Below are 26,233 nucleotides of genomic sequence, written 5' to 3' on the forward strand. Positions count from 1 at the left end.
TAATATTCAATTTCATATAATTTTTAATATATTTAAAATAATGTATTTTAATAATATATTATTAAAATAATTTATTTTAAATCAATTTATTAAAAATAATATTTATATAAATACAGTATAATAAATATTTATTTTAAAATATTATGTATTAGATATTTTTTAAATAAGTTTTGTTTAAAATAATTATGTAGTAAATATTATGTAATAATTTTCAAATATATAATAAATATTTTCTTAAATATAAAATAAATAATTTATTGAATAAAAAATAAATATTTATATAATAGTAAATATTATTAAATATGAAATATAAAATAATGAAATAAAAATAAAAATACACAAGAGAAAAATGATTAAAATCATACTAAATTATAATCCTATAATTTTTCCATCAAAAACTTCCCGCCAAAACTCTTTTTCTTATAATTAATTAATTAATAAATAAACTCTTAGAATTAATAATAAATAAATTAATATTTCTCTAAATATGTTTCCACTTTTCTTCTATTAAAGTTTGCTTATCAATCTTCTCTCTCTATTATAATTACTTAAGTAGAAATTAGAATGTAAGAGACCATTAGTTATGTTTTATTTGGAGGGACATAAATATACGTTTTTAGAAATTAGAAGAAGTATTTCTATTTCTATTATTATTTGTTAATTATTGATTATGTTTTATTTTTAGGTTTATAAATATACTTCTTTAGAAGTTAAAAGAAGTACTAATGTCTTTAAGTTTAAGTTTATGATTTTTATTATCTCTTTCAAAATTTATTGTAGCTTATATATTTTAAACTAGAGACCGTGATGAATTTCTCTCCATCAATTTATAGTTTTTATTTTATGAATATTTAGAAAAATAATAATTTTAAATTTTTATTTTCTCTTACTCAATTTTAGTTATTTTTCGTTTATATGTAGGTGTATACTTTGAAGCATCACAAAATAATATTAAAGGATAGATTTGAATAATTATTGTTCTCTACAAATTTATGGATTTTATTTTTCTTTCAAAATTTATGAATTTTTGGTTATGTTTCTTTTTGTAGGTATTGTTTTTCTAACTTTATTATTGTTTTCTATTTCTTAATTATGTTTTTTAGGTGTATAAAATGAAGCATCATAAAATAATATTAAAAGAACTTGAGTCGTAAGGGAGAGGGTTATGAGAAGTATATTAATTTTTAAATTAAAAATATATATTTTATGTTCGTAAATTTATTGTTGTTTCTTACTAGTATTTATTAATTATTTCTTCTTCTTCAATAGATGTATTCTTTGAAACAACACAAAATGATGTTGAAGAAGTTGAGTGGTAGGAGAGTATTTATTTTCTAATATTTAACTTTTGATTATTTTAGGTATTATCTTCCTAATTTTATTATCGTTTTCTATTTCTTAATTATGTCTTTTAAATGCATATTCCGAAGCATTACAAAATAATGTTACATAATTTGATTTGGAGGAGAGAGCGAGTTAGATAAGTATATTAATTTTTAAATAAAAAAATTATATATATTTTTTGAAATTTTATTGTTGTTCCCTACTTCTTAATTATATTTTTCTTCTTTAATAGACGTATACTTTGAAACACCCAAAATAATGTTGAAGAAGTTGCATTATATTTTCTATTTTAATTATTAATTTGATGTTACATGCAAATGATTTATTTCATTTATTTATTAATTTTATGTAAAATTTATTTTAAGTATTATTTTTAATGCTATAAAACATCAATACAACTAATTTATATTTTAAATTAGATACAATTAATATAAAATTCATATTAATTTATTTAAAATTATTTACTTAAATTATAATAACTAATATTAATAATTTTTTTAAATTATATATCTAATTTCTAATTTACTTTTTAAAATTATATTAAATATTAATATTTAAGTATGACAAATCCGCATTGCACAAGTGTATGATAATCGAATAATTAAAATAATTTTTTTTATAAAGAGATTTTCAAAATTCATTTATATGGTAGGTCAAAAAATCTATAAATTCAAAAATTTATTTAGGGGTGACAAAACAAATTCGACTCGTTGGATATGTCCATTTTGTCAGCACTTTAGTATGGAACAAATCAAGAATTTAGACTGTATCCTTTAATGTGCTTGTCCTACTCCATTCTATTTTTTTATGGATTTTTACTGACACAAACATTAATATATTTGTATTTTTAAATTTAAAAGGTGCACTGCCAGCCGATTTATCCTACTCCACACTCACTTTTTTTTATAGGAGATGCCTATATTTTAGACCCATCCTGAATTATGCCCATTCCATTTTATTTTTTTTTGGACTTTTACCAAAGATGATCATAAATAAGGCGGACATGTCTGATTACCACAATTAAATTTATTGTTAATTTTAGAAGAATTTGCTATAAAAAACATTAAAAAAGGATGAAGCACTAAGAATGAAAATTTATTTTACACTGTGAGTCAATGACCATCATGTATTCCATCATATTAAACTGTAAATTTTAAAATAATTGTATGACATGACAAAATGATATATTTCTATTAAATAATAATGTAAAATATTTTTACACGGTCAGTACTTCACTATTAAACTCAAAAAGACATATATGACCTAATTTATTTTATTTACAAAAACTACTTTCTAAAACCAGTCCTAAAAAAAAATCCTAAAAATTACTCCTACTCAAAATGCACAAACCCGGACATATCCACCATTCCATTGACGATTTCCAAACATGGAAATCATCGTGACAGAACATAAAGATTCAATTTAATACCCAAATTGCCCTTACTCAAATGGAAACTCAATCTAATTTAATTATTTAATACTACTATAAATATAATCATTATTATTGAGTGTTAGCGCATGCCAGCTAAGTAAATCACATAACTTTACATATATAAAAAACGACGGCGTTACATTACGTACATCTATTACAACACAAGTACACACAACACTCTCAAAAACCAAAATTTACATCACAACTTTTATAACTTTTAATTTTCCCTTCTCTCTCTCTCAAATCTCAAACCCAATTTCAATTAACGCTATTGTTCAAATGTAGAAGAACAGAAAAACACTTTCCAAACTCTATTTTTATCCGATTTCAGATTTGTTTATAAATTATTATAACCGTCGTTGATTCGGTTAACTCGAAATGGAATCGAATCCAATGTCTTCCAGTTTCACTCCGCAGTTAAGCGGCGTCTCTAGGTTGAGATCTTCCTCCATTAAGAAGTTGCCGGAACCCTTACGCCGCGCCGTCGCTGACTGCCTCTCTTCACCTATCGCCTCCGCTAACGAACCTTCCAGAATTCTTCGGGTATTGAGCTTTTCCTTCCTCTCCGCTTTTTTATTGTTCGATTTCGATTTGTTTTCAGTAGTGTTAGAAGAAAGTGAAATTCATATCATATTTTTTTTCTTCATAATTTCATTATAATTATTGTCGTTATTATTATTATTTATCATAATGCGATTGTGACCTAGTTGTTTGGTAGAAAAATGTATGGTTATTGTATTTCATTAGCTGAAATACGTTTATTGCTGAGAAAGAAATTTGGAATTTCAGTACTGAAATGGGGAAAGGGTAGTTTTGTCAATGTAATATAATATGGCTTGTTTTAATGAACTTCTGGAGAAGCGTTACTTAATGGTGCTACTGTATGTATACATGATACATCAAGCATTTACTGGTTTTAGGTTTATATTTAATAGGGTTTTTAAACCTTCATTGTAAAATGAATGTACAATAAATGCTTCACTACTCAAACTGGCTTAAAGTCCTATACTATATTGGTGAGGGTAGACTTTTAAGTTGTAGTAACTGCTGCGGTTGCGGTTTTTAATATTGCGAAGAGTTGACAAATGTGGTTGATGTGGCCTCAATTGCGGTTATGCATAATTAAATGTGGTGAGTTGACAAATGTGGCCTTAATCGCGGCTATGCATCATTAAGTTTGGTGAGCTGACAAATGTGGCTAATGTTGCTTCAACCGCGGTTATGCATCACTAAATGTGGCGAGCTGACAAATGTGGCTAATGTGGCCTCAATTGCGGTTATGCATCATTAAATATGGTGAGTTGACAAATGTAGCTGATGTGGCCTTAATCGCGGCTATGCATCATTAAGTTTGGTGAGCTGACAAATGTGGCTGATGTTGCTTCAACCGCGGTTATGCATCATTAAATGTGGTGAGCTGACAAATGTGGCTAATGTGGCCTCAATTGCAGCTATACATCATTAAATATGGTGAGTTGACAAATGTGGCTGATGTGGCCTCAATCGCGGTTATGCATCATTAAATGTGGTGCGCTGACAAATTTGGCTGATGTGGCCTCAATCGCGGCTATGCATAATTAAATGTGGCGTACTGACAAATTTGGCTGATGTGGCCTAAATTGCGGTTATGCATCATTAAATGTGGTGCGCTGGCAAATTTGGCTGATGTGGCCTAAATTGCGGTTATGCATCATTAAATGTGGTGCGCTGACAAATTTGGCTGATGTGGCCTCAATCGTGGTTATGCATCATTAAATGTGGCGTGCTGACAAATGTGGCTAATGTGGCCTAAATTGCGGTTATGCATCATTAAATGTGGTGTGCTGACAAATTTGGCTGATGTGGCCTAAATTGCGGTTATGCATCATTAAATGTGGTGTTGCAGACCTTTCTTTAAATTTTCCGCGTGGGTACTCCATAGTAACTCCCTGTTGGAAGTTTAATTTTAGTTATAAAAAGTTTTTTCCTTTGGTTTTTGTTAATACTTTATAAGTTACCAGATGCCAATATTAAATGGAATGATGATGATGCATACAGGTGCTAAGAGTTTTAGAAGTTCTGTCTAAATAAATGAGCATTTCTTGTTTTTGTTTATAATTCATAGTGCAGATTATCTATATTAATACTTTTAGGGGAGGGTTTAATATTCATGTTAATGGCGTAACTTGTAGAGAAAATGTAGCATTGGTTTTTTGTTATGGCAAATATATATGCACACACATAACACCCACCTCTGTGAGAAAGTAAGGAGACACAAGAAGCCAAACCACCTGAGGTAAGCCTAGGAAACCAGATTCCCTGTCTAACCAACCAAAGCCGCAAAGCCTCATACGCCAAGCCCCTGTCCTCTAACAGTTCAAGCAGAGGAAAGGATGAGTCAGCCACTCGAAAAAAGTACATGAGTAGCAATATGTCTTTTCTAGATACCACTTCTAAGAATAAAAAATAATTCTATCGACCAGTTCCTCTACAGTCAAAGCTTTACCAGAGAAAATTGTCTCATTATGAGAATTCCAAAGGTTCTTTTCTTTAATCCATTTGCATCCAGAGTCATGTTAATGGGTTTGGTGCGAAATTGGATGCACATTCTCATGATTGGGGGAGGTGATTGCAAATGTTAACACATATTCCAGTTGTGGTGATTGGGGTCTTGCTATTGAAGTTTTCAATGAAAGTGGAGTATGGAACTTGATAATTTGCAACTCTCTGATTGGGGGTTTCAATTTAAGAGCATAGAATAAGAGTGTTACGCAGAAAGCGTTGAAGTTGGTAGTTGTGATGTTGGAGTTTGTTTGAAGTCCCACATTGCTTAGGTTTCCGGGCTGTTGGGTGTATAAATATGTGAGAACAACCTCACCCTTTGAGCTAGCTTTTGGGGTTGAGATCCAAACATATTTAACATGGTATCAGAGCCGGGTTAAGGACTGCAATGTGGGCATTTGACCTAGGCCCACGCTAGGCGTGAGAGTGGGTGTTGAAGTTGGTAGTTGTGATGTTGGAGTTTGTTTGAAGTCCCACGTTGCTTAGGTTCCCGGGCTGTTGGGTGTATAAATATGTGAGGACAACCTCACCCTTTGAACTAGCTTTTGGGGTTGAGATCCAAAGAATAGGAAAGAAGAAACCGTATCAGCATCCTTATCTGTTCATACAGTGAATTGCTACATGGAGGATGTTGAAAGTGGTTTTCTTATGTTGCTGGAAAATTTTCTAGCAAATTGTCAATCTGCTAGCAGTCACAACAGTAGATATATTGGATGCTTCAAGTAAGGTTTTTGTTTACATAGCTTGACCTATGATTGATTATGCCCGAGCTTTGGTAAATTTGTAAGACGACAACTGCAGGTTGACACCTAGAGGCAGTGAAAGTGAAGTTGCGTTGTAAGTTTGATCTTTAAAGCCAGCTCATCAAGTTTCCAACAATGGGATCCTCGGGGCAAGGGCTTGATTTGCAACTATTACAATACAGAAAGTTCTTGAACTGTTCAATACATCGGTTGTTTTGCTGAGATTTCTTGTGCCTAAATTCTTTGCTCTCTTGCAAGTTGTTCATACCATTGTTACGCCACCAACAGTGAGTGATAAGATGTATTCAACATGTCAGTGTCTTCACCATATCCTTGAGGACAGAGCTGTTTCTCTAGCGGCCGGTAGTGATAGGATACTGCATTTGGGTCTTAGCCATGAGGGGCTGAATAGGGAATTGCTGAGGTGGTCAATTAGTTAGAAGAGGCAACACAATTAGAGGGAGATGGAGGGGAGGAGTGAGGAGGCATTCAGAAATATTGTTCAGAGTTGGTTAGGAAAATTTTCTCTGGTTCGAAGCATTATGCTCTGGTAGGAGTGTCACAGTCTGGTTTATTTTTTCTTTAATCATTTTAAGTGGGCTCTGCTCCATTTTTCGTACTCAATACAGACAGATTTTCCGTTACGAATGCACAGGTTCCATCACATACCTTGTAGGGGAGAAATATGTTTGTTGTCAGTAGTAAGTCAAGTATTTCTACATATGTGCTGAATGTGCAAGCACTAGCTTCTTCTTTTTGGGGGTTCCTAACAAATCATGGCATGACTTGTGTATCTTATAACACAACCAGATTTTAATGTCATTATGCCACAAGAACCTGTAATTCTCCATGATATACAATGACCAAAATTCAAATTGGTTGCAAATTATCATGCCATTATATTTGAATTTGATACTAAGTATCCGAAGTCCCAGCCTTACCAATTTTATTTTATGGCTTAAATATGTTATTGCAGGACTATCTGAAAGGTCCTATGACCACAGACATGGCTTACAGTGCAATTCTGGAACATACTATTGCGGAGAGGGAGCGCAGGTGATTGTCTCATTCATTTCTTGACATAGTGTAGTTGCTGAAACCATCCAGATTGCTTTAAAACTGTTGCTTTAATATCATTTTGCGGTATACTTCAGTCAATGCCATGCACTTAGCGAACTAATTATGCTGTATTAAACAGGCAGAATGCATCCTTATAATTTACTCCCTCCGTTCCTTTTTAATTGTCTCTTTTTAATTTTTTCCGCATACCAATGAAACTAATAATTTTTACTACTTTTAAAGTAATGATTATCTTTTTACCTATAATACCCTTGGTTATTTGTTAACTTATTTGATTTTTTCTCTCTTTTCAATAAATAATTAGGGGTAATTTTGAGAAATCAACAATTAATGTTACCTTGAACTTTGAAAACGACAAATAAAAAGAAACAAAATTTTTACTCAAAAATGACAGTTAAAAAGGAACGGAGGGAGTATATGTGTAGTATACTAATCAATCACTGCAAACTTTTTGTGTGTTTAGGATTAGAAGCTAGTGTATCTATTTGTGTATGTGGAATTGGATGCTGTCATATTTATGAAACATATGGTACAATTAGGGTTTTAAGACATTGATAGAAGGTATACATGATAACAAGATGTTTATGTTTAGTGTGTATTATTACCTCTATTACTGATAGCAGCACCAGCAACAGAAAAGCAGAGAAGCCAAACTGAAAAATAGATATAAAATATAGATAATCTAAGGCTTTCAAAAAGCCTTGGTCCCTCCCTCCAATTTCCCTCAATTCAGCCTTGGCCCCTCCCTCCAATTTCCCTCAATTCAGCCTTAGTTTGCCTCCTTATTTCCCTCTCTCCAATTTCCCTCGATTCAGTATTAAGATGCCTCTTGCTGCCTGTAGGCAGTTATACCCTTTTCTATGCTTTCAAGTGGTCACAAAATATGCATGGCTCACACGAGACTCTAATTATGTCATCCTTTTATTTTTCTTCCTGTAACGCACCTGCTATTTTTATTTTTTGTAACATTACTAGCCCCCCTCAAGCCATTTCCAGTTTGACATTGACCTCAAGATGAAAGTTAGGAAATTGATCTTGGATAGCTGTGAAAGGTTCCTGCGAATCCCCAGAGTTTGGGCGGCACTTCCATAAACTAAGGACTCAACCATAAACTAAGGACTCCAATGGCCTTCTCTAGGTTAGTCCTGGGATTTAAGACCCCAGGAGGCTGAACTTGAATCTGTAAGTGTGCTAATTAGGAGCAGATTTGGAGCAGAAGCGGAAACTTACTTTTTCAGCAAGAAGACACGAAAAGTTTCAGCCTGTATTCAACTACTTGCACGACTTTTCCACATCCAGCCAAGGGCCGTATGTGCCAGGCCTTTTATTCTGTATGCCACTTGTACTTTTTTTCCACATCCAGCAAGGACCATATGCACCTGGCTTTTCATTTGCTCTTTTATTAGTGACCATTGTCTAGAGGATTGGAACTAAGAGTATGAGTCTGTTATGTTTTTCATAGCGGAACGAAAAGTAGCTTTGGCACCTTTGACTAGGACAGGTGGGGGCTTGCCATATAAGGCTATATATGCAGATTGCAGTGTTTTGTTTAGCTGCATTATTGTAATTAGTGTTGTACCTTAACACAGCCCAGGTGAGCTGTTTTGGCCACTTCTCGGTACTGTTAGATACCAATCAATTATTTTTTCCTTTCTTTATTGCTTTAGCTTGTTAGAATTATGTAAGCCGTTTCAAATTTCAGCTGTTTCTAACATTGGCACTATTTTCACCAGTCCTGCAGTAGTTGCAAGGTGTGTGGCACTATTAAAGCGGTATCTTCTAAGGTATGTTACCGGTTATTTGCATACACGGACGCTCAATATTTTCATAATTTTTTTTATCTTTGAGCATAACCCATCTCTTATCCACCCCTGTTTCATAGACTTGCGTGTAACTATAATATTGAAATCTAAATGTCCTTTTCTACATCACGGTCTCCCTGTTAGATAAACCCTCAGTTGGAAATAGTTCATTAGTTGATTAGTTAAATAGTTAAATAATGTGAAGGAAGGTTATCTTTGGTTTTGGAAATGAATTTACAGCAGGGGAGAGCTAGGTAACCTTAAATATAATATATTTTATAGCAATAAATACTGTTTTTTTTGTATTCTGAACCAGCACCTAAAACTTTTTTTACTCATGTTTGGGAACTATTGAAAATTATATAGACAAATAAATAATTTTCCTTTTTTCAGGGATAAAATATAGAATGAAAATCTGCTGAACCATAAAATGTTTTTGAATAGAAATCCAAATAAATAAATAAATCAAACTGAGAAAAAAGAAGACAGTCAGTCAGACCATGTTTCCAAAAACATATTTTAATATATTAATTTACTTGGCTGATGGGGTTGCCTTGTAGGGACGAGCCTTCTTTATTCTCATGGATAAAGGGAATAGTTCGTGTTCGTGAATCCTTTTAGTATTGTGCTAATTTGTTTTCTGTTGAAGGTTCTTCTATCTACTAATTTATTAATTAATTGCATTTGACTTAGATTCATTAATTTCTGGAACGTGCAGCTGGTATATTTCCTTGTACGACTGCATACTGTACATCTTGTTTTGTTGCTATTTAGCCATTATTAAGTTTTCCGAGCTTGTTCATTAATGCAGATACAAACCGAGCGAGGAGACATTACTTCAGATAGATCGTTTTTGTTCGGCTGTAATTGCTGAATGTGTTATTAACCCAAATCAGCCATGGTCACAATCTATGAATCGACAATCTGGTGCTTCCACAAATCCATCTCCTTTACTTGTATCCAGTGTCGCTTCTGAGGCACATGTGAAGTCACTGAGTTATGTGCGCTCCCTAGTGGCACGACACATTCCCAAACGGATTTTTCAACCAGCTTCTTCATCGGGAAAATCACTGCCAACATTGTCATCTTTACTGAGTAAATCTTTCAATTCTCAACGTAGTCCTGCTATTGTTCCAGAAACGCCAAGTTCTTCAAGTGTTCCAAAATCATTACAGGAAGACTCCATCATGCGCACTGTATCAAAGTCATTAAAACGTGAAAAAGTTGATGAAAAGAATGAATTAGGGTTCATTGCCCATGATGTTCTGAAATGGCGCTGGCTTGAGCAACCGCAGTCGTCATCAGTTGGGACTGAAAGGTAAATAATCTTTCAGCATGTTTTTTACAGCTTATTTTGAGAAAAGAATTGCTTTTTTAAGCTGACTATGGAAGCTTTGAGAAATTAAAAGAAAAGCTATTATGGTCCCAACACAAGCTCATCCAAACATGCATTTAATACTTGTTTTTGGTTTAGGTGTTTTGAGTTTTCTGTCACGGTGCTTAAAAAATTTACTCTATTATTTAACATTTATGCAGTGTTCGTGGTCAATATATGACATCCCATAGTAGTTTCTTAGAAGTAGGTGCAGCAGCTTTACTCGTAGGAGACATCGAATCTAAGATGAAGGGGCAACCATGGAAATTTTTTGGAACTGATGATATGCCTTACCTGGATCAGCTATTGCAGTCTTCTCCTGTAACACCAATTACAAATTCTGTCTCTGCTCGTTGCCACCTGAGAGCAATAACAGCATCTAAGCGCAAAAAAGCAGGCTCTCGTCATATATGGCACGTTCTCGTATAACTCGCATAGCTATTACTTTCTTCCAAAATTTTATTCTTAGAATTTTAGCATAGCTTGCAAAATGAAAATGTTACAATATCTTGTCTTTTTCCGGTGGTTTTCAATGCCAAAAAGCATACATAAGAATTATGTTTGTACGTTGCCATTAGATTGACATGCGTGGGTTAAATGATGCTTCTTCTGGAGAATCTTCTGTTTGCTGTATGGAAATTTTATGGTTGATTAGTTGACTGCTGCAAGTTTTATTAATGATTTCATAAATTCAAGTATTCTCTCTGCACTCTTTTCTGTACTCATTCTCATTCTTGTAATCTTGTTTTTCCCACTTCTTAAGTTCTTCATTCTTACTCTGAATAAAAAATAAGTACCGTCTATGCAGTATTTTTTTAAATTCTGACTAGTGATGGATAAGTTAACCACTTATTAACGGAATGCTCTGTGACCTATCATGCTTTGTATGGGCGAAACTATGTGTAATATTAAATTGCACCTCTACAGTTTGATATTGTCTCTTTCCTGTTTGAGATGAACATTTGATATTCTTTTTACTCACAAGGCCGACTAAAAAGTCTGCATATTTCTTTACTACTTTGGCTTGTTGAAGACTTTTTGCAATTGATTTGCTGTTCTGAACATTGCTATTTCTCCAGGGAGGATTCTCCCGTGATTACATTTCGTCCCCGAGCTCGACAGCTTTTCCAGTATCGTCATTACAGGTATTGCTCATGTTCACTTAAGATACTTTAAAGGAATTTGATGACAAATTTTTGCATCTTTTGTATGCATCTGAGAATCGGTACCATAACACAAGCTTTGTCCTCAGTCTTACATTGCTGAACTTTAATTGCCATAATTGCTTTGCTATTTGGATTCCAAACATTTTTCTTCATTCAATTTGCGAAACTGCAATAAGAATACATTAATGTAATGATGGGAATTGCTGTTCAATAAAATGATCTCATGATTCTCAATTTATAAGTTTCCTTAAAGTGATTTCCAGGTTATAATACCCATCAACATTTTGTTTATTTTGCTATGGTTTTTATTGCAGCCTTTGTTGATTATAAAATACCTAACAACTTTTTGTTTTTTTAATTATACTGCAGTTTTTAATTATTAATATATTTGTGTTTCTTGTTTACACCTTACAAAATGATCTCTTTTGCTGACCAGTGAGCAACAACCTCTACGATTAAACCCTGCCGAGGTACAAGAAGTTATTGCAGCAGTTTGCTCTGAGGCTTCTTCCCCAGGCACCAATGTTATGACAGTGTCAACTAGACTAGGCAATAACAGTGGAAAACCATCAACGGATGTGGCTGTTAGCGTCCTTATTAAACTAGTTATTGACATGTATGTTTCAATCAATTGTTGTCTTCGTTTTATTCATTTTATTTATCCTGTGGCCAGAGGAGTGGCCAATATCTACAATTGATGAAAAATGGTGTGGGACTGCTGCTTATTTAAAAAAGAAATTAGCGAGCAAATATTTCAGATTGGTTAATATTTTTATTGAACTGCAAATGGGGAGAAGAAAAATAGTCATGGAACTTAACATGTTTTGATCTATAGTGAACTATAGATTCATGGGCTAAACAGATAAAATTCACTGTGTTATACGCCAAATTCATTACTTTGGTCAAACTATATTATATACATATACATGTGGGAATAATTTGTTGACTGGTATTTTGCTAATGTCTATTTAATTGTATTTTGGGTCACAAGGTTATTTATTGTTAACATAATGTTATATGAAAGCAATACCGAGATATCATTATAATATTTCAAAATGGATACGATCATATTGAACTTTTTCATGTCAGGGGTATATCAGGTTGAATGTTGGATCCCTTCCCCACAGATTAACTTTCAATCCATTTACTTGATTGAATTTTTCTGATTATTTCACATATCTATGGTTGTTGTGCTGTTCTGAGTTTATTGTGTATGATGGTCACAAAAATATTGTTCTGTAGGTATGTTTTAGATTCTCAGACAGCTGCTCCTCTCATTCTTTCTATGCTTGAGGTGATACATTAATAAATAATTTTTATATTTTTTTGTAACTAAATACATTTGTTTAATTTTTACTAATTTATATTTCAACTGTTACTTTCAGGAGATTCTTAGTTCTTCTGAAACAGGTTGCAGGATTCGGGCTTTCGATTTGATTCTAAACCTAGGGGTTCATTCTCATCTCCTAGAACCTATGATTGTTGACGATGCTTCCATAATTGAAGAAGAATATTCTCAAGAATCCTACTATGACAGCCACACTCAAATTATGATGCAAGGAAGCAGAAAAGGAAGTTCTCAGAATAAATCAGACACAGTCTCTGCAATTGATAATTTTGAGCCGTGGATTATAAATATTCTGTATGAGATACTGCTTCTACTTGTTCAGGTATCATTGAGCAGAAAAAGAAGTTGTTGGACATGATTGTTGCTGTTTTTTGTAAATATTTTTCTTGGGTGGGATCATCTGATTGACACATGTCAATATTTTGATTTCCATTCCCCAACATATTGATACCTGTTTATACATGATATGATGCTTTGTCATTTGAAATGAGGCATGTATGCCTTCATGTTATTTTCTAATGACAATTGTTTGAGAATAAGGTTACAAGACAAGATTGCAATCTCATATCTTGTACTTCTTTCAAAATTTCAAGATGAACTCTTTTTTAATTGTATTAAGAAAAACTTTTATCATCTGTTTCACAAGGAGATTTTCAAGAAACTTGTGTTTTTTTGTTCTTTCAAATTTTTCTTAGATAACGGTTCATTCACGTTGTTTTCTCAATTGCTTACACTAATATGGCAATCAATTCCTTTGTACAGACTGAAGAAAAGGAGGAATCTGTTTGGGCATCTGCACTCAGCTGCTTGCTTTATTTTGTCTGTGATCGAGGAAAGATCAAGAGAAATCGCTTACAAGGACTCGACATAAGGGTGAGAAACAATATCCCTCTCCTATTTTTCACTCTACCAGTTTCCACGGACATCTTATTACTTGTTTTGTCGTACTGCATTCTGCAGGGTAGTTTTTTTGCTTCACTTTTTGTAATATTGGATAGAGGGTCTGGATGAAAAGAAGGGATGCTTAATGATTAGTGAATATGGAGAGTTCCCTTTTTTGGTCTTGCTAGAAAGTAAGACTTACATTTAAGAAAATGAAAGCATGAGGACATGAGATAATTTGTTGAGCAAGATAACTAAAAGAATCAGAGTCAACATTGTTCTTCTTACTACTAGAAAAAATATGGAAGGAAAGAAAAAAAGTACGAGTCTATATATTCTGTTTTAAATACAAAAAGTAAAACTTTTTCAATTGGATAGTTGTATTTTTGCTCCCTTAGGTGCCACGTTTGTGCAATTCTGCTCCCCCTTGTTTCAATTGTGCAAAATCGGGTCTCAAGGTATCCATTGTTGCAATTTGTCCATTATTAGTTGTCTAATTTTGTAACGCTAGAAGCCTACTTAGCCAATCCAGACCTAAGTTGGAACAATTAAACTTGGCGAGTTGATGTTGCCAAAAAAGTATCTTTGTGACAAGATGTAGAGGCTCTATGGGAAAGCTTCCAAAGCAATGCCATGCCTGAGGGATCTTCTCTGGGCACACCGGCTTCCCAGGATTGCCTAAGTTAGTGTAAATACAAACCTAGATTGACCCCGTAAACTCATGGCATTAAAAATTAGTGTTAGTGAACGGAGGGGCTTGATGTAACACTTGGGATGCGGGGGTGATACAATTTGCGCATTTGGAACCCTTAGAATTAAAATTGCACAATCATGATACTTGGGGAATCAAAAGTATAACCAGGCCTTAAAACTAAGAGGATGTGAGGCTTTTTCATTTCTATCAATCTCATTATAGATGGCAGTTGAGTCCTAACCTCTTTTTTATCAAGTCCCTCTCACTTTCAAAGTTTCACTTAACTAATGAATTGTTTCAACTGATACTCTACTGGAACTTTTTGAACTGTTGGTATTTGGACCTCCTCTATGCTTATACAAACGCTGCTGTTGGTTTTTAGAACCCCTCCAAAGGCTTCCGGATAATACACATGTAACTCTTAACTATTAGGCTACTGCACTAGTAGTTATCGCTTCAGTGACTTCTGATTTTTTTGAATACCGATACAGTTGTGCACACTTTTAGTCAATGATTTCTGATTCTATCTCTTCTAATTTCATATATTTTTAAATACGGTTTGGTTTCTAGTCTTTGACATAAGACTATATAATTAAGTTGTGTGGTTTTATGCATTTCAGCCATGAAAAAGTTCTTACTACGGAAGTTTGCGAATCCTGCTCTTCTCTATCTTGGGTTTTTAATAAGTCATTCGTTCACTGTTTTTTTTAAATTATCAGTGTGCCGTGTCATTAATTATGATATCTGCCTATAACTTAGTTACTCCCAATTTTCCTATTATAGGTTCTGAAAGAACTTATAAGAACCAGCAGGGAGAACTCCTGGGCAGAATTAGTTCATTGCAAGCTGATTTCCATGTTAACCAACATGTTTTACGAAGTTCTTGATGAAGTTACAGAGCCTGTTCCTAGAAAACCAAAGTTTCTTGTGGATCAACTTGATCTGATTGGAGGAGTTCAATTTATTTTCATTGAGGTATGTATATTTTAACTCAATGTTTTTTCTTAAAAAAACTCTCAATATACTTCCAAATTCCAATAAAAGTTCATTATTACAAATTTACGATATCACTGCTATCCCTTTATAGCAAATACTGATAATATTGCATTGTATGGGACTGATGTTTTTGGACTTGATGCTTATCATATATGACTAGATTACTTATACTGTTGTGCTCTTTAATTTGGAGATTTTGAAGCTCTCCTTAATCTTTTCATGACTGCCACGCTTGCTTGATGTGCCCAACAAATATTTTTCATAGCAATTTAATGATAAGATTCTAGCTTCTTATTTCTTTTTTTGCATAATAGTATAATTGTAGATAAAATCCTGAGCCTAGCATCCTCACCCAATGTTGCTGAGTTTTCAATTGTATGATTTCCCCCTTTTTTTTTTTCTATTTTGGTGCAGTATTCCCTTGCAAACTCAAGAGAAGAAAGGAAAAATCTGTATTCAGTGCTTTTTGATTACATTCTGCATCAAGTAAATGAAACATGTATAGCTACAGGTGTAAATGAATACAGTGATGATGAGATCCAACCTCTTGCTTCTCTACTTGCTCAAGCAAATGCGCCTGAGGCATTTTATATTTCTGTCAAACTTGGGGTAGAATGCATTGGGGAGATTTTGAGAAGATCAATTGCATCTACTTTGTCCAGATATCCTAACAGTGAACGACTAAATGTGGTATGTCTCCAATATTATTTTCTTGTCTATTGACCCCCTGCCCTCTTCTCTCCTTTGATGAATGTTTATTACCTTAGTTGGTGGTGGGCATATAAGAGGGTATTCAAGTGGTTTCTTAAATATCAAAAACTCGAGTAATAGGTTTCTTTGTAAAATATAGTAAAAAAACTCTCAAACATGTTTTTTGGTTTGTAAAGGACATTTAACCATTTGGACACTGGAGAAGATATGCAAAAGAGTTCATCTACTATTTTATTTATGGTTAAATGTATAGCCTTATGTAATTCCTTCAGGAAACTTGATGTGCAAAAATTCATCTGGTATTTTTTAAGGTTATGGTTATAGTCTTATGCAATACCTTCAGCAAACTGAAAGGCTTACTATGGAAACAATTTATGAAGCGAAATTTGTACTTCAAATGCTATTATCAACAACATCTTTTAATTTGTATGGATTATGCTTGATCTATGATGCAATAATCGGAACTCTTCAGTAATTTGCCATTCATGCTTTTAATATTAGAGACTTGTCTTTCATAATTACCTGTGTTTCAAAGAATTAGCGGCCTTTTGAGGTATCTGTAAACTATTGTATAATGAATGGAATCTTTAAATAAATTTTCTTATATGAAGTTAGATAGTTTTTTTTTTGTAACCGAAATTGAAAATCTTTGAAGTTAGATAATTTTTTTTCTAACCAAAATTGAAAATCTTTTTTTTCCTCCCATTTTGCATTGTATATTTGGGTCCTTCTTCAATTGTCTGCTAGTGTAGATAACTGATTAGAAATAGGATGTGCTGCCAGGCAATCAAATGCTTTTACTGAGATTCACCTGCTTCTACCATAATGTTTGCTCTAATTCACTTGAATAATGTTAGGATGAGTGCTGCTTTTCTTCGGTTCAAATATTGGCTTATTTTCCATTAATTTTACCCCCATCCCATTGTTTAAAAATCAGGAAGTTGTTGTGACAGACTTTCAATTTGAGATATATTTTCTTGTTTTTGTGGCTTAAATTAAGTCATTTTGAACTTTGCATTCATTTGTACCTTGCGTGTTTCTCTTAAATCTTTGCAGCTTCTGAAAACTGTTGCAGAGAAGTTTGACACCGTAATAAGTTCATTCACACATCTGGACAAGGAATTCTCTCTTATGATTCAGATCACTAAATCTCACAAGTTTTTTGAAAATATGGATAATGCGTCTCTGCAAAATGGCATTAAGTTGCAAGCAAAACATTCATGGGTCACTTTACATTCGCTTCTTCATTCTGAAAGAATTTCGTACCGTCAAAATGGGTATATCTGGTTAGGGGATCTGCTTATTGCTGAAATTAGTGAGGAGAGAGATGGAAATATATGGTCAAGTATCAAATACTTCCAGCAGGAAATTGCTCAAGCAGGAACTCAGGATTTTTTGGATACATCAAATATTCCTTTGTCCATTTTACTTCTATGTGGCCTTCTAAAGTCCAAAGACAACTACATTAGATGGGGATTTTTGTTTGTTCTTGAAAGACTTCTTATGAGATGCAAATTTTTTCTAGATGAGCATGAAATGCAGCTATCAAACAGCAAAACTCTGGGGTATGGCAAGAAAGATTGGCATCTTGAGAAAGCCAATGCAGTGATCGACATAATGAGCAGTGCTTTGTCTTTGGTGTTTCAGATAAATGAAACAGACCATATCAATATTCTGAAGGTAATGTTTCTGAATCCAAAATGCCTTTTTGCTAAATATCTTCATATAACATTAAATGCATAGAAAAGATTGGAAAAAAACAGTAATTATTCCAAAATTCAGCAATTAAATATGCATGCTCTTTATCTTATCATTGAAAGAAAGAAACACCACAGTGTTCCGATTGAGTTTGTTAGAGGAACTGTTAGAAATTTTTGGTCTTTTATGAGGTGTAATAAAATGAGTTTACTTCTCAATTGCAGGTGTATGTTATCATAAAATGAAATTATGATCTAGAAAATCTAAACATAAATGAAATGTTTCTTCTGTTATAAATGATAAATGAAATCTTATTTCAGAATTATCGATGTAAAGTCAAATCCTTGGAGGAATGTTTAGAGAATGTTCTATTTCAGTTTACATTTAGGATGTCAGTTTAAATGTTGTTTGTCATATTTGTTACCTGTTTTGCTCAACACCTTTTCTATTTCTAAACAGATGTGTGACATACTATTCTCTCAATTGTGCTTAAGAATTCCTCCTGCTACCGCTCCACCCTTTGGTGATGATGTGCAGCAAGATAGAAATTTAAATCTCACTAGTGTAAGCAAAAAATCTGGCATTGATAATCATGTTCCCAAACAAGATACCTTCCTATGGGATGAACACATGGAAGAATCTAATAGAAGACCTGGCCACCCTAATAACTACCATCCAGATCACGAGGCGGCATCAATGGCAGCTCTTCTCCAAGGACGAGCTATAGTCCCCATGCAGTTAATTGCACGTGTTCCTGCGGCCTTACTATATTGGCCACTCATTCAATTGGCAGGAGCAGCAACCGACGATATTGCTTTAGGAGTTGCTGTTGGAAGTAAAGGAAGAGGAAATCTGCCTGGTGCCACATCAGATATTCGGGCTATACTTATCTTACTTCTTATTGGTAAATGCTCAGCAGATCCTGTTGTTTTCCAGGAAGTAGGCCAGGAACAATTTTTCAGGTGATCCAATTTTTTTCTATTTTTTGTAAATTTGTTTCCCTTCATATTTGTCACTTTTATACATTGAAATGTAAATTTAAATCATGAGTTTTCTTGCATCTGGCAGGGAACTTTTGGATGACACGGATTCAAGAGTGGCATATTATTCATCTGCTTTTCTTCTGAAGGCATGAATTTTAATTGATTTTTGGTGTTGAATGTATTGGGGCCATAATAATCATATCTTTTTAATGTTGTAATAATTTTCTGTTGCAGCGAATGATGACGGAGAAGCCAGAGAAATATCAGCACATGCTTCAGAATCTTGTTGTTAAAGCTCAACAGGTACTGTTGTTTTTATTGATTTGCTTGAAGCTTCTATTAAAGTAAAGCCCATTAATATTTTAATTTTGCATTGAAATAACCCTTCACATTCAAATTATTTCTTTTATACCACTTTTGTGATCAATGATTATCATTGATGAATGACAAACGTGGTACAATTTGGCTTCTGGAGAAGATTTCCAATTGCAGTTTTCAAGATCATAGGCTAATTTCGCCGTTTTCAGAACTCATACATGTGGCCTTATTAGCAAGACAAATCATAGTGTCAAAATTTTCCTTCTCTTCAGTTTATTTCAATGTGTTATTGAAATGAAAACTATTGGAAAAAAAAGATAAAAGCTGTAATATTTTATTCGTCAGCCTTAGGCTGGTTTATATAGTGAAGATACAATTATTACGATTGATTTTCTCCTTAATGGAGAATAAAGAAAAATAAAGATAGTATTAAAGACAATAATAAAACCGGAAATAATATATTTTCCAACATCCCCCTCAAGTTGGTGCATAGATATTTATCATGCCCAACTTGTCTATCAAATACTCAAAAATAGGTCTTGCCAAACTTTTGGTCAGGATATCCGCAGTTTGTTGACTTGAAGTCACGAAGGGTAGACATATGATTCCGGCATCTAACTTCTCTTTTATGAAGTGTCGATCAATCTCGATATGCTTGGTTCTGTCATGTTGAATTGGATTATGAGCTATGCTAATAGCAACTTTACTGTCAGAGTACAATTTCAATGGAAGCTCAATTTTCATCTTAAGTTCTTCTAGGACTCTAAGGATCCATAGTCCTTCACAAATACCTTGAGACATAGCTCTAAACTCGGCCTCTGCACTATTCCTTGCTACAACTCCTTGTTTCTTGCTCCTCCATGTCACAAGATTACCCCAAACATAGGTACAATACTGAGGTTGATCTTCTATCTGTGACTGAACCTGCCCAATCGGCATCGGTGAAGATAGACACATTTTTTTCAGCAGTCTTAAAAATAATCCTTTTCCAGGATTTCTCTTCAAATATCTCAGTATCCTATAGCCTCAAGATGTTCCTCAAAAGGAGAATGCATAAACTGACTCACACTAACTGAGAAAGCAATATCAGGCCGGGTGTGTGACAAATAAATCAGTTTCCCAACCAATCTCTGATATCTCCCAGTATCAACAAAAACATTACCTTTTCCCCAAAGTTTAGCATTAGGATCCATAGGGGTATCTGCAGGACGACATCCACTCATTCCTGTTTTTTTCAACAAGTCTATAATGTATTTCTGCTGTGAAACCACAATACCATTTTTTGACCGAGCAACCTCCATACCTAGAAAATATCTCATGAATCACAAGTCCTTGATTTCAAAGTCTACTGCCAATTTCTCTTTTACTCTTGCCATTTCCACTGTATCGTCTCCAGTAAGGACAATATCATCAACATAAACAATAAGGACAACAACTTTTCCATCGTGGGAGAATTTTGTGAATAAGGTGTGGTCAACCTGTCCTTGGATGTATCCTTGTTTCTTCATGGACTGAGTGAATTTTTCAAACCAAGCTCTAGGAGACTGCTTTAAACCATATAAAGACTTATTTAGTTTGCACACATTTGATCCAAATTTATTTTCAAAGCCAGGAGGAATGTCCATATATACTTCTTCTTCTAGATCGCCATTAAGAAAGGCATTCTTAACATCTAACTGATGCAAAGGCCAATCCATGTTAACAGCAAGAGACAAAAGAATTCTGACAGTGTTCATTTTTGCAACAGGAACAAATGTCTCTGAGTAATCTATACCATAGGTCTGAGTAAAGCCTTTAGCCACCAAGCGGGCCTTGTACCTTTCAATTGACCCATCTGAATTATACTTCACTGTTGCATCCAACTGTCTTCTTGCCATCTGGTAGTGACGTAACACTCCAAGTTTTGTTTTTTTCAAGAGCTTTCATCTCCTCAAGTACAACTTCCCTCCACTTTGGAATTTCTAGAGCAACCTGTACACTTTTTGGAATTTTTACACTAGACAATTTTGAAGTGAAGGCAGACATAGATGAAGACAAATTTGAATATGATATAAAATTGGACATGGGATGTTTAGTGCAAGATCTGACAGGTTTTCTAATGGCAACAAGATCATCTATATCAGGATACAAAATACGACTCTCAGAAACAGAGATAGACTTACCTTTTCTTTTGTTAGGAAATTGATCATTCCCCAGTTCAGATTCCTGGCAGTGTTGAGATGTGGACTTGTCCTTTCCTTTATGGTGCCTTTTCACAAAAATCTTTCCTTTCCAAGTTCCGTTTCCTAATTAGAATTTGTTTTGTTGAAGTGACTCATTATTTTGTGGCATTTCAATTAGATCATCACTATCATTGTTTTTAGAATTCTCATTGTTTTCTACAAGAGAAAATGTAGGCTCGGATTCACAAGGTTCGTTACTCATGACAGAAGTAGGATCAAATAAAGAATCATGGCCATTTTCTGTTGGTGCAGGTGTAAAAATCTTAGAATTTTGTGATATTGGCAAAGATAAGTTATTTAAAAAACTCATGTCCTTAATTTGAAACGAGTCTTCGTTTATCTCCGCCCCTTGAAGATGAGTGTCATAAAAAAAGGATTTATTTTCAAAGAATGTAACATCTATAGTGACAAACATTTTCTTATTTTTTGGATCAAAACATTTATATCCTTTTTGAGTTGAGGAGTATCCAACAAAGACACATTTTATAGCATGTGGCTCAAGTTTTCCAACATTTTTATGATCATGAACAAAGGCTGTGCAACCAAAGATTTTTAAAGTCAAATCAGTTAAAACACGAGTACTAGGAAAACATTCTTTGAAGACATTAATAGGAGTTTGAAAATTGAGAATTTTGGAGGGCATTCTGTTAATTAAATACGCAGCTGTTAAATCCGCTTCGCCCCATAAATAATTTGGTACTTTATTTGAAAAAAGTAGAGCTCTAGCAACCTCTAGTAAATGTCTATTTTTTCTTTCGGCCACTCCATTTTGTTGAGGAGTATTAGGACATGAACTTTGATGTACAATCCCATTTTTTAGAAAAAAATCACCCAGGATAGTGTTAAAATATTCTTTGTCATTATCACTTCTAAAGACTTGAATATTTGTTTGAAATTGGTTCTGCACCATTAAAACAAAATTCTTTACAGCCTGACAAACATCTGATTTCCCCTTTAACAAGTACACCCAACATACTCTTGTATGGTCATCTATAAATGTGATAAACCATTTTTTGAGAGAGAGTGTACTTGTACGGTTAGGGTCCCAAACATCACTGTGTATGATAGAAAAAGGTTTTGATGGTTTATAAGGCTGTATTAAAAACTGGGAACGATGATGCTTTGCAAATTCACATGCTTCACATTTAAACGAAAAAAAGTTCTTATTATGAAATATCTTAGGAAACAAGTGTTTTAAGTAACGAAAACTAGGATGACCTAATCTTAAATGCCATACCATAATGTTGTCATCTTTATTATTCAAAACAGAAAAAGACTCAAAGCAGGAACTTATTGTTTTTGAAGGTAGTTGTGATGCAGATCCGATGTCAAGGTAGTAGAGTCCTCCACTTTTCTTAGCACTACCAATCATCTTCCCTGAGTTCAAATCCTGAAAGACACAGTGAGATCGGAAAAAATTAGTTTGACAATTTATATCTTGGGCTAATTTACTGACGAATATTAAATTACAAGATAAATTTGGAACATGAAGAACATTTTTAAGAGTTAACATTGGAGACAACACAACTGACCCTTGACCTGCAATGGCTGAAAAAGAGCCATCTGCGATTTTTATTTTTTGATTACCTGCACATGGACCATATGAAGAGAACATAGTAGATTCATCTGTCATGTGATCGGATGCTCCTGAATCTACTATCCAAGTATGACTGGGACTGACACTAAGAAATGCAGAATTACCTTTTGTCGCTATAGAGCAAGAAGGGGTTGGAGACTCGAGGAGTTTGTACAGTCTGCCTAGTTGCTCCGTAGTGAGTGGAAACTGAGACGGAGGAGGTTGCTGCCCTTGATCAGAATTACTAGCCTGAAATGCACAACCACTTTTCTTCTTCCAGTTAGGAGGTTTGTCTTTGAGCTTCCAACAAGTTTCACGTGTATGCCATTCGCGTTTGCAGTGATCACACCAAAGAACTTTGTCTGACATTCTTCCCTCGTCAAGGTTCCTAGTAGGCAGAACTGAGCCTTCAGATTCAGATCGTGGTTGGTTGCCATGGTTGAATCTAGTGTAGGCCTGTGATGAGGAAGACCACCTGTTGTTGTTATTCGCCATAGGAGGCTGAGCGGGTATGTGAATCGGGTCGAACAAAAATATGTTGAGGAAAATTTTATAGTAACCCCTAACCCAACAAAAATATGTTGAGGAAAGCTTTATGGTAACCCCTAACCCAACAACAATAGGTTGATGAAAGCTTTACGGTAACCCCTAATCCAACAACAATAGGTTGAGGAAAGCTTTACGGTAACCCCTAACCCAGTGCTCTTGATACCATATTGGAAAAAAAGATAAAAGCTGTAATATTTTATTCGTCAGTCTTAAGCTGGTTTATATAGTGAAGATACAATTATTACAATTGATTTTCTCCTTAATGGAGAATAAAGAAAAATAAAGATAGTATTAAAGACAATAATAAAACCGTAAATAATATATTTTCCAACAAAAACAATTACTCTTTCTTTCAAAGCTCTAGATGTTTGTTCCCTTTGCAATTTTCTTAACATTCCCTTTTCTTTTTTGTTGTGATTTAATATTAAATTATTACCAATATGATTATGCTTTGCAATGCAGAGTAACAATGAAAAACTGTTGGAAAATCCATACCTTCAAATGCGAGGCATAATTCAGCTGGCAAATGATCTTGGGTTTGACTTGTGATCTTCATTAACATGACTTTCTGGAAGGATATATTGTTTGGAGTTGGAGATCTGTGTTGGTTTAAGAAAGTGCCACCATTGGTTCTCATGAAGATCTTTCATCATTCAATTGGCTTAGATTTTGAAACACTTATATCCATGAAATGTTTGCTTCCATAAACAGATTTATTTTTTAACATGGCCAATGAGGGTATATAAATTTGGCCAGAGAATGAGAGTGTGGCCACAGAATGAGAGCCAATGGAATTGGGCTGCGCATAATATTGAGCGATTTTTCTGAGAAGTAATTAACAGAACTCAACATGCTGCATGCCCTCAACTCCTGTTGATCTCTTCAGTGATATTACTTTTTTGGAGAGCCATGTTTTATCTGCCATCACTCCTTCATCTTCCCCGAGTATGTGAACAGCAACTGAGAAGGCAGGGTTCTGTTGAGGATAATTTTGAATGCACCTGATTTTGACCCAGCTACTGATTGTTGCTGAGCTAGGCCTTCCTTCAGGTACATCTTTCTCCTTTTTTTATCTTTGCTTTGTCGAGGACCCATTTATAATTGATAGGTGCTTTTCCAAGCAAGCCTGTTCATAAATAGTTGCAAACTAACTAGAACTAAAAAAAATGCATTTTCTTGGAAAAATCCAGTCTTAAGATGACATGGTTTGTACAGCCCTTTGTAGGCGTTAATAGGCATGCTAAACTTTGTGATAGGCCTTTCTGTACCTAAGAGACTCATGTCTTTCAGAAGAAAAAAAGAAAGATTTCTACATTCCAGTTTTAAAACCTGAATCAGATCAGCCAATTCAACTGGAACTGGCCAGTTCGTTTCTTTGTAATCTGGTTGAACTGGGGGTTCAATCAAAGTTTGGTTCAACTGGTTTTTTTATTTTACATTCTTTACTTTTTAATACATGTTCACTTATTTATTTATTTGTCATTCGGCTCAAGGTTGAATTAACTAAAGCATGACCCAAACGTCTCACGGGTTCAAACTCCGGTCTGATTATTAAAACATCCACACATCCATCTGATTATTAAAACATCCACACATCCATCACTTATTTGATTTTACTTGGTAGGAATAGTTTTTTATGACATTTAATTCCGTGATCAATTTGTGTGCTTGCAGTTGCTGGCTGGCGGGCATTGATTTTGAATGAAATTATGTGCAGAAGAATTATATAAGATTCTTTCTTTTGTACAGGATTAGATTCCCACAAGGCCTTCAGATTTTTTCATGTATGAAGGCTACCTCTATGCTTGTTTTTTTTACTAGGCATACAGGACCTGTCGCGGGAACAGATAGAACTCAGTTTTGTAAGTTGTCAATATATAATATATCACAGGTCACAAGGAGATCGATCCTTTAATAAGGGGTATCTTGGGGTGTCTACTTTTAGATGCATCCCTTGCTGCTCTCCTTGTTCCCTGTAAATCTGTGATTTAATGTTTTTCTTTTCCTTTATGATCCATTCCCTTTTTGCCAAAATTGTAACATGTAGTAAGAAGCTACTGTGTACATTATCTATTCATAATTTTATCATAGGAATGGTTGTGTGTAACAATTTTCTTGATAATAACAACCCCGTATTCATTCCTTTTATTAAGATATAGAAACAATGCAGGATCATAGTTAGAAACTGATCTTTAGCTCAAGTTAATGGCTAATGCCTGACCAGTTCTTACAGGTTGTTATCGTGATGTACTCCAGTCCATCAAAATAAAGGGGATATTTTAGACATTGTTTAAAATACAAAAAAAAAAAACCTTTTTTTTTAATCAAACAATTTTAAGGTGTTGTTGTCGTCCATCCAAGTAGGTTATCAAGAGAGAAACCATTTTGTGATGGAGTGATGGCAGATAAAACACGGCTCAACAAAATCATTCACAATGATTACAACAAAACTCAATTCCCAGTTTCAACTCAACAACACCTCTTCTAGAAGAACTCATAATCTGCACGAAACAAGTTTAAAACAAAGTGACGTTGTTTAATAACATGTGCGTGTCACAAATCCAGATCTCAATAAAGACACTAACTCATTAGAACAAATTTGTCGAATCTTGTTATTATATGAAAAGGATATGAAAAATAGCATTTTCTGTCTTTATGATGAAAAGAGTATTTTGATGGTAAATCTGTCCTGAATTTTTCGTTGACTTCTGATTTTGTTATATAGCTAATGTGTTAAGAAAAAGAAGCGGGCGTTTTACATGTAAAGAGTGGG

The 26,233-nt window shown here is 34.0% G+C and overlaps 1 protein-coding gene across 1 annotated transcript; it reads left to right on the top strand.

The window, feature by feature from the left end:
* The first annotated feature begins 2,929 nt into the window (after positions 1 to 2,929).
* On the top strand, positions 2,930 to 25,608 carry LOC127128275 (uncharacterized). The gene is made up of 18 exons (XM_051057513.1): positions 2,930 to 3,319; positions 7,037 to 7,116; positions 8,874 to 8,924; positions 9,754 to 10,260; positions 10,479 to 10,734; positions 11,401 to 11,462; positions 11,920 to 12,099; positions 12,726 to 12,777; positions 12,869 to 13,153; positions 13,594 to 13,704; positions 15,191 to 15,382; positions 15,818 to 16,093; positions 17,171 to 17,794; positions 18,272 to 18,774; positions 18,881 to 18,941; positions 19,030 to 19,098; positions 23,923 to 24,510; positions 25,135 to 25,608. Exons 1-17 carry the CDS (start codon positions 3,155 to 3,157, stop codon positions 24,007 to 24,009), a joined length of 3,561 nt encoding a protein of 1,186 aa, XP_050913470.1. The 5' UTR covers positions 2,930 to 3,154; the 3' UTR covers positions 24,010 to 24,510; positions 25,135 to 25,608.
* The last annotated feature ends 625 nt before the right edge of the window (positions 25,609 to 26,233 follow it).

This window comes from Lathyrus oleraceus, chromosome 3 (assembly GCF_024323335.1).
Source record: "Lathyrus oleraceus cultivar Zhongwan6 chromosome 3, CAAS_Psat_ZW6_1.0, whole genome shotgun sequence".
Lineage (NCBI taxonomy): Eukaryota > Viridiplantae > Streptophyta > Magnoliopsida > Fabales > Fabaceae > Lathyrus > Lathyrus oleraceus.

Bases quoted from the DNA above. Each gene is read 5' to 3' on its own strand.
- LOC127128275 (XM_051057513.1), top strand. From the start codon at position 3,155: ATGGAATCGAATCCAATGTCTTCCAGTTTCACTCCGCAGTTAAGCGGC. The intron at 11,463-11,919 runs GTATTGCTCATG...TTTGCTGACCAG, and splicing joins TTCCAGTATCGTCATTACAG to TGAGCAACAACCTCTACGAT. The intron at 12,778-12,868 runs GTGATACATTAA...TGTTACTTTCAG, and splicing joins TCATTCTTTCTATGCTTGAG to GAGATTCTTAGTTCTTCTGA.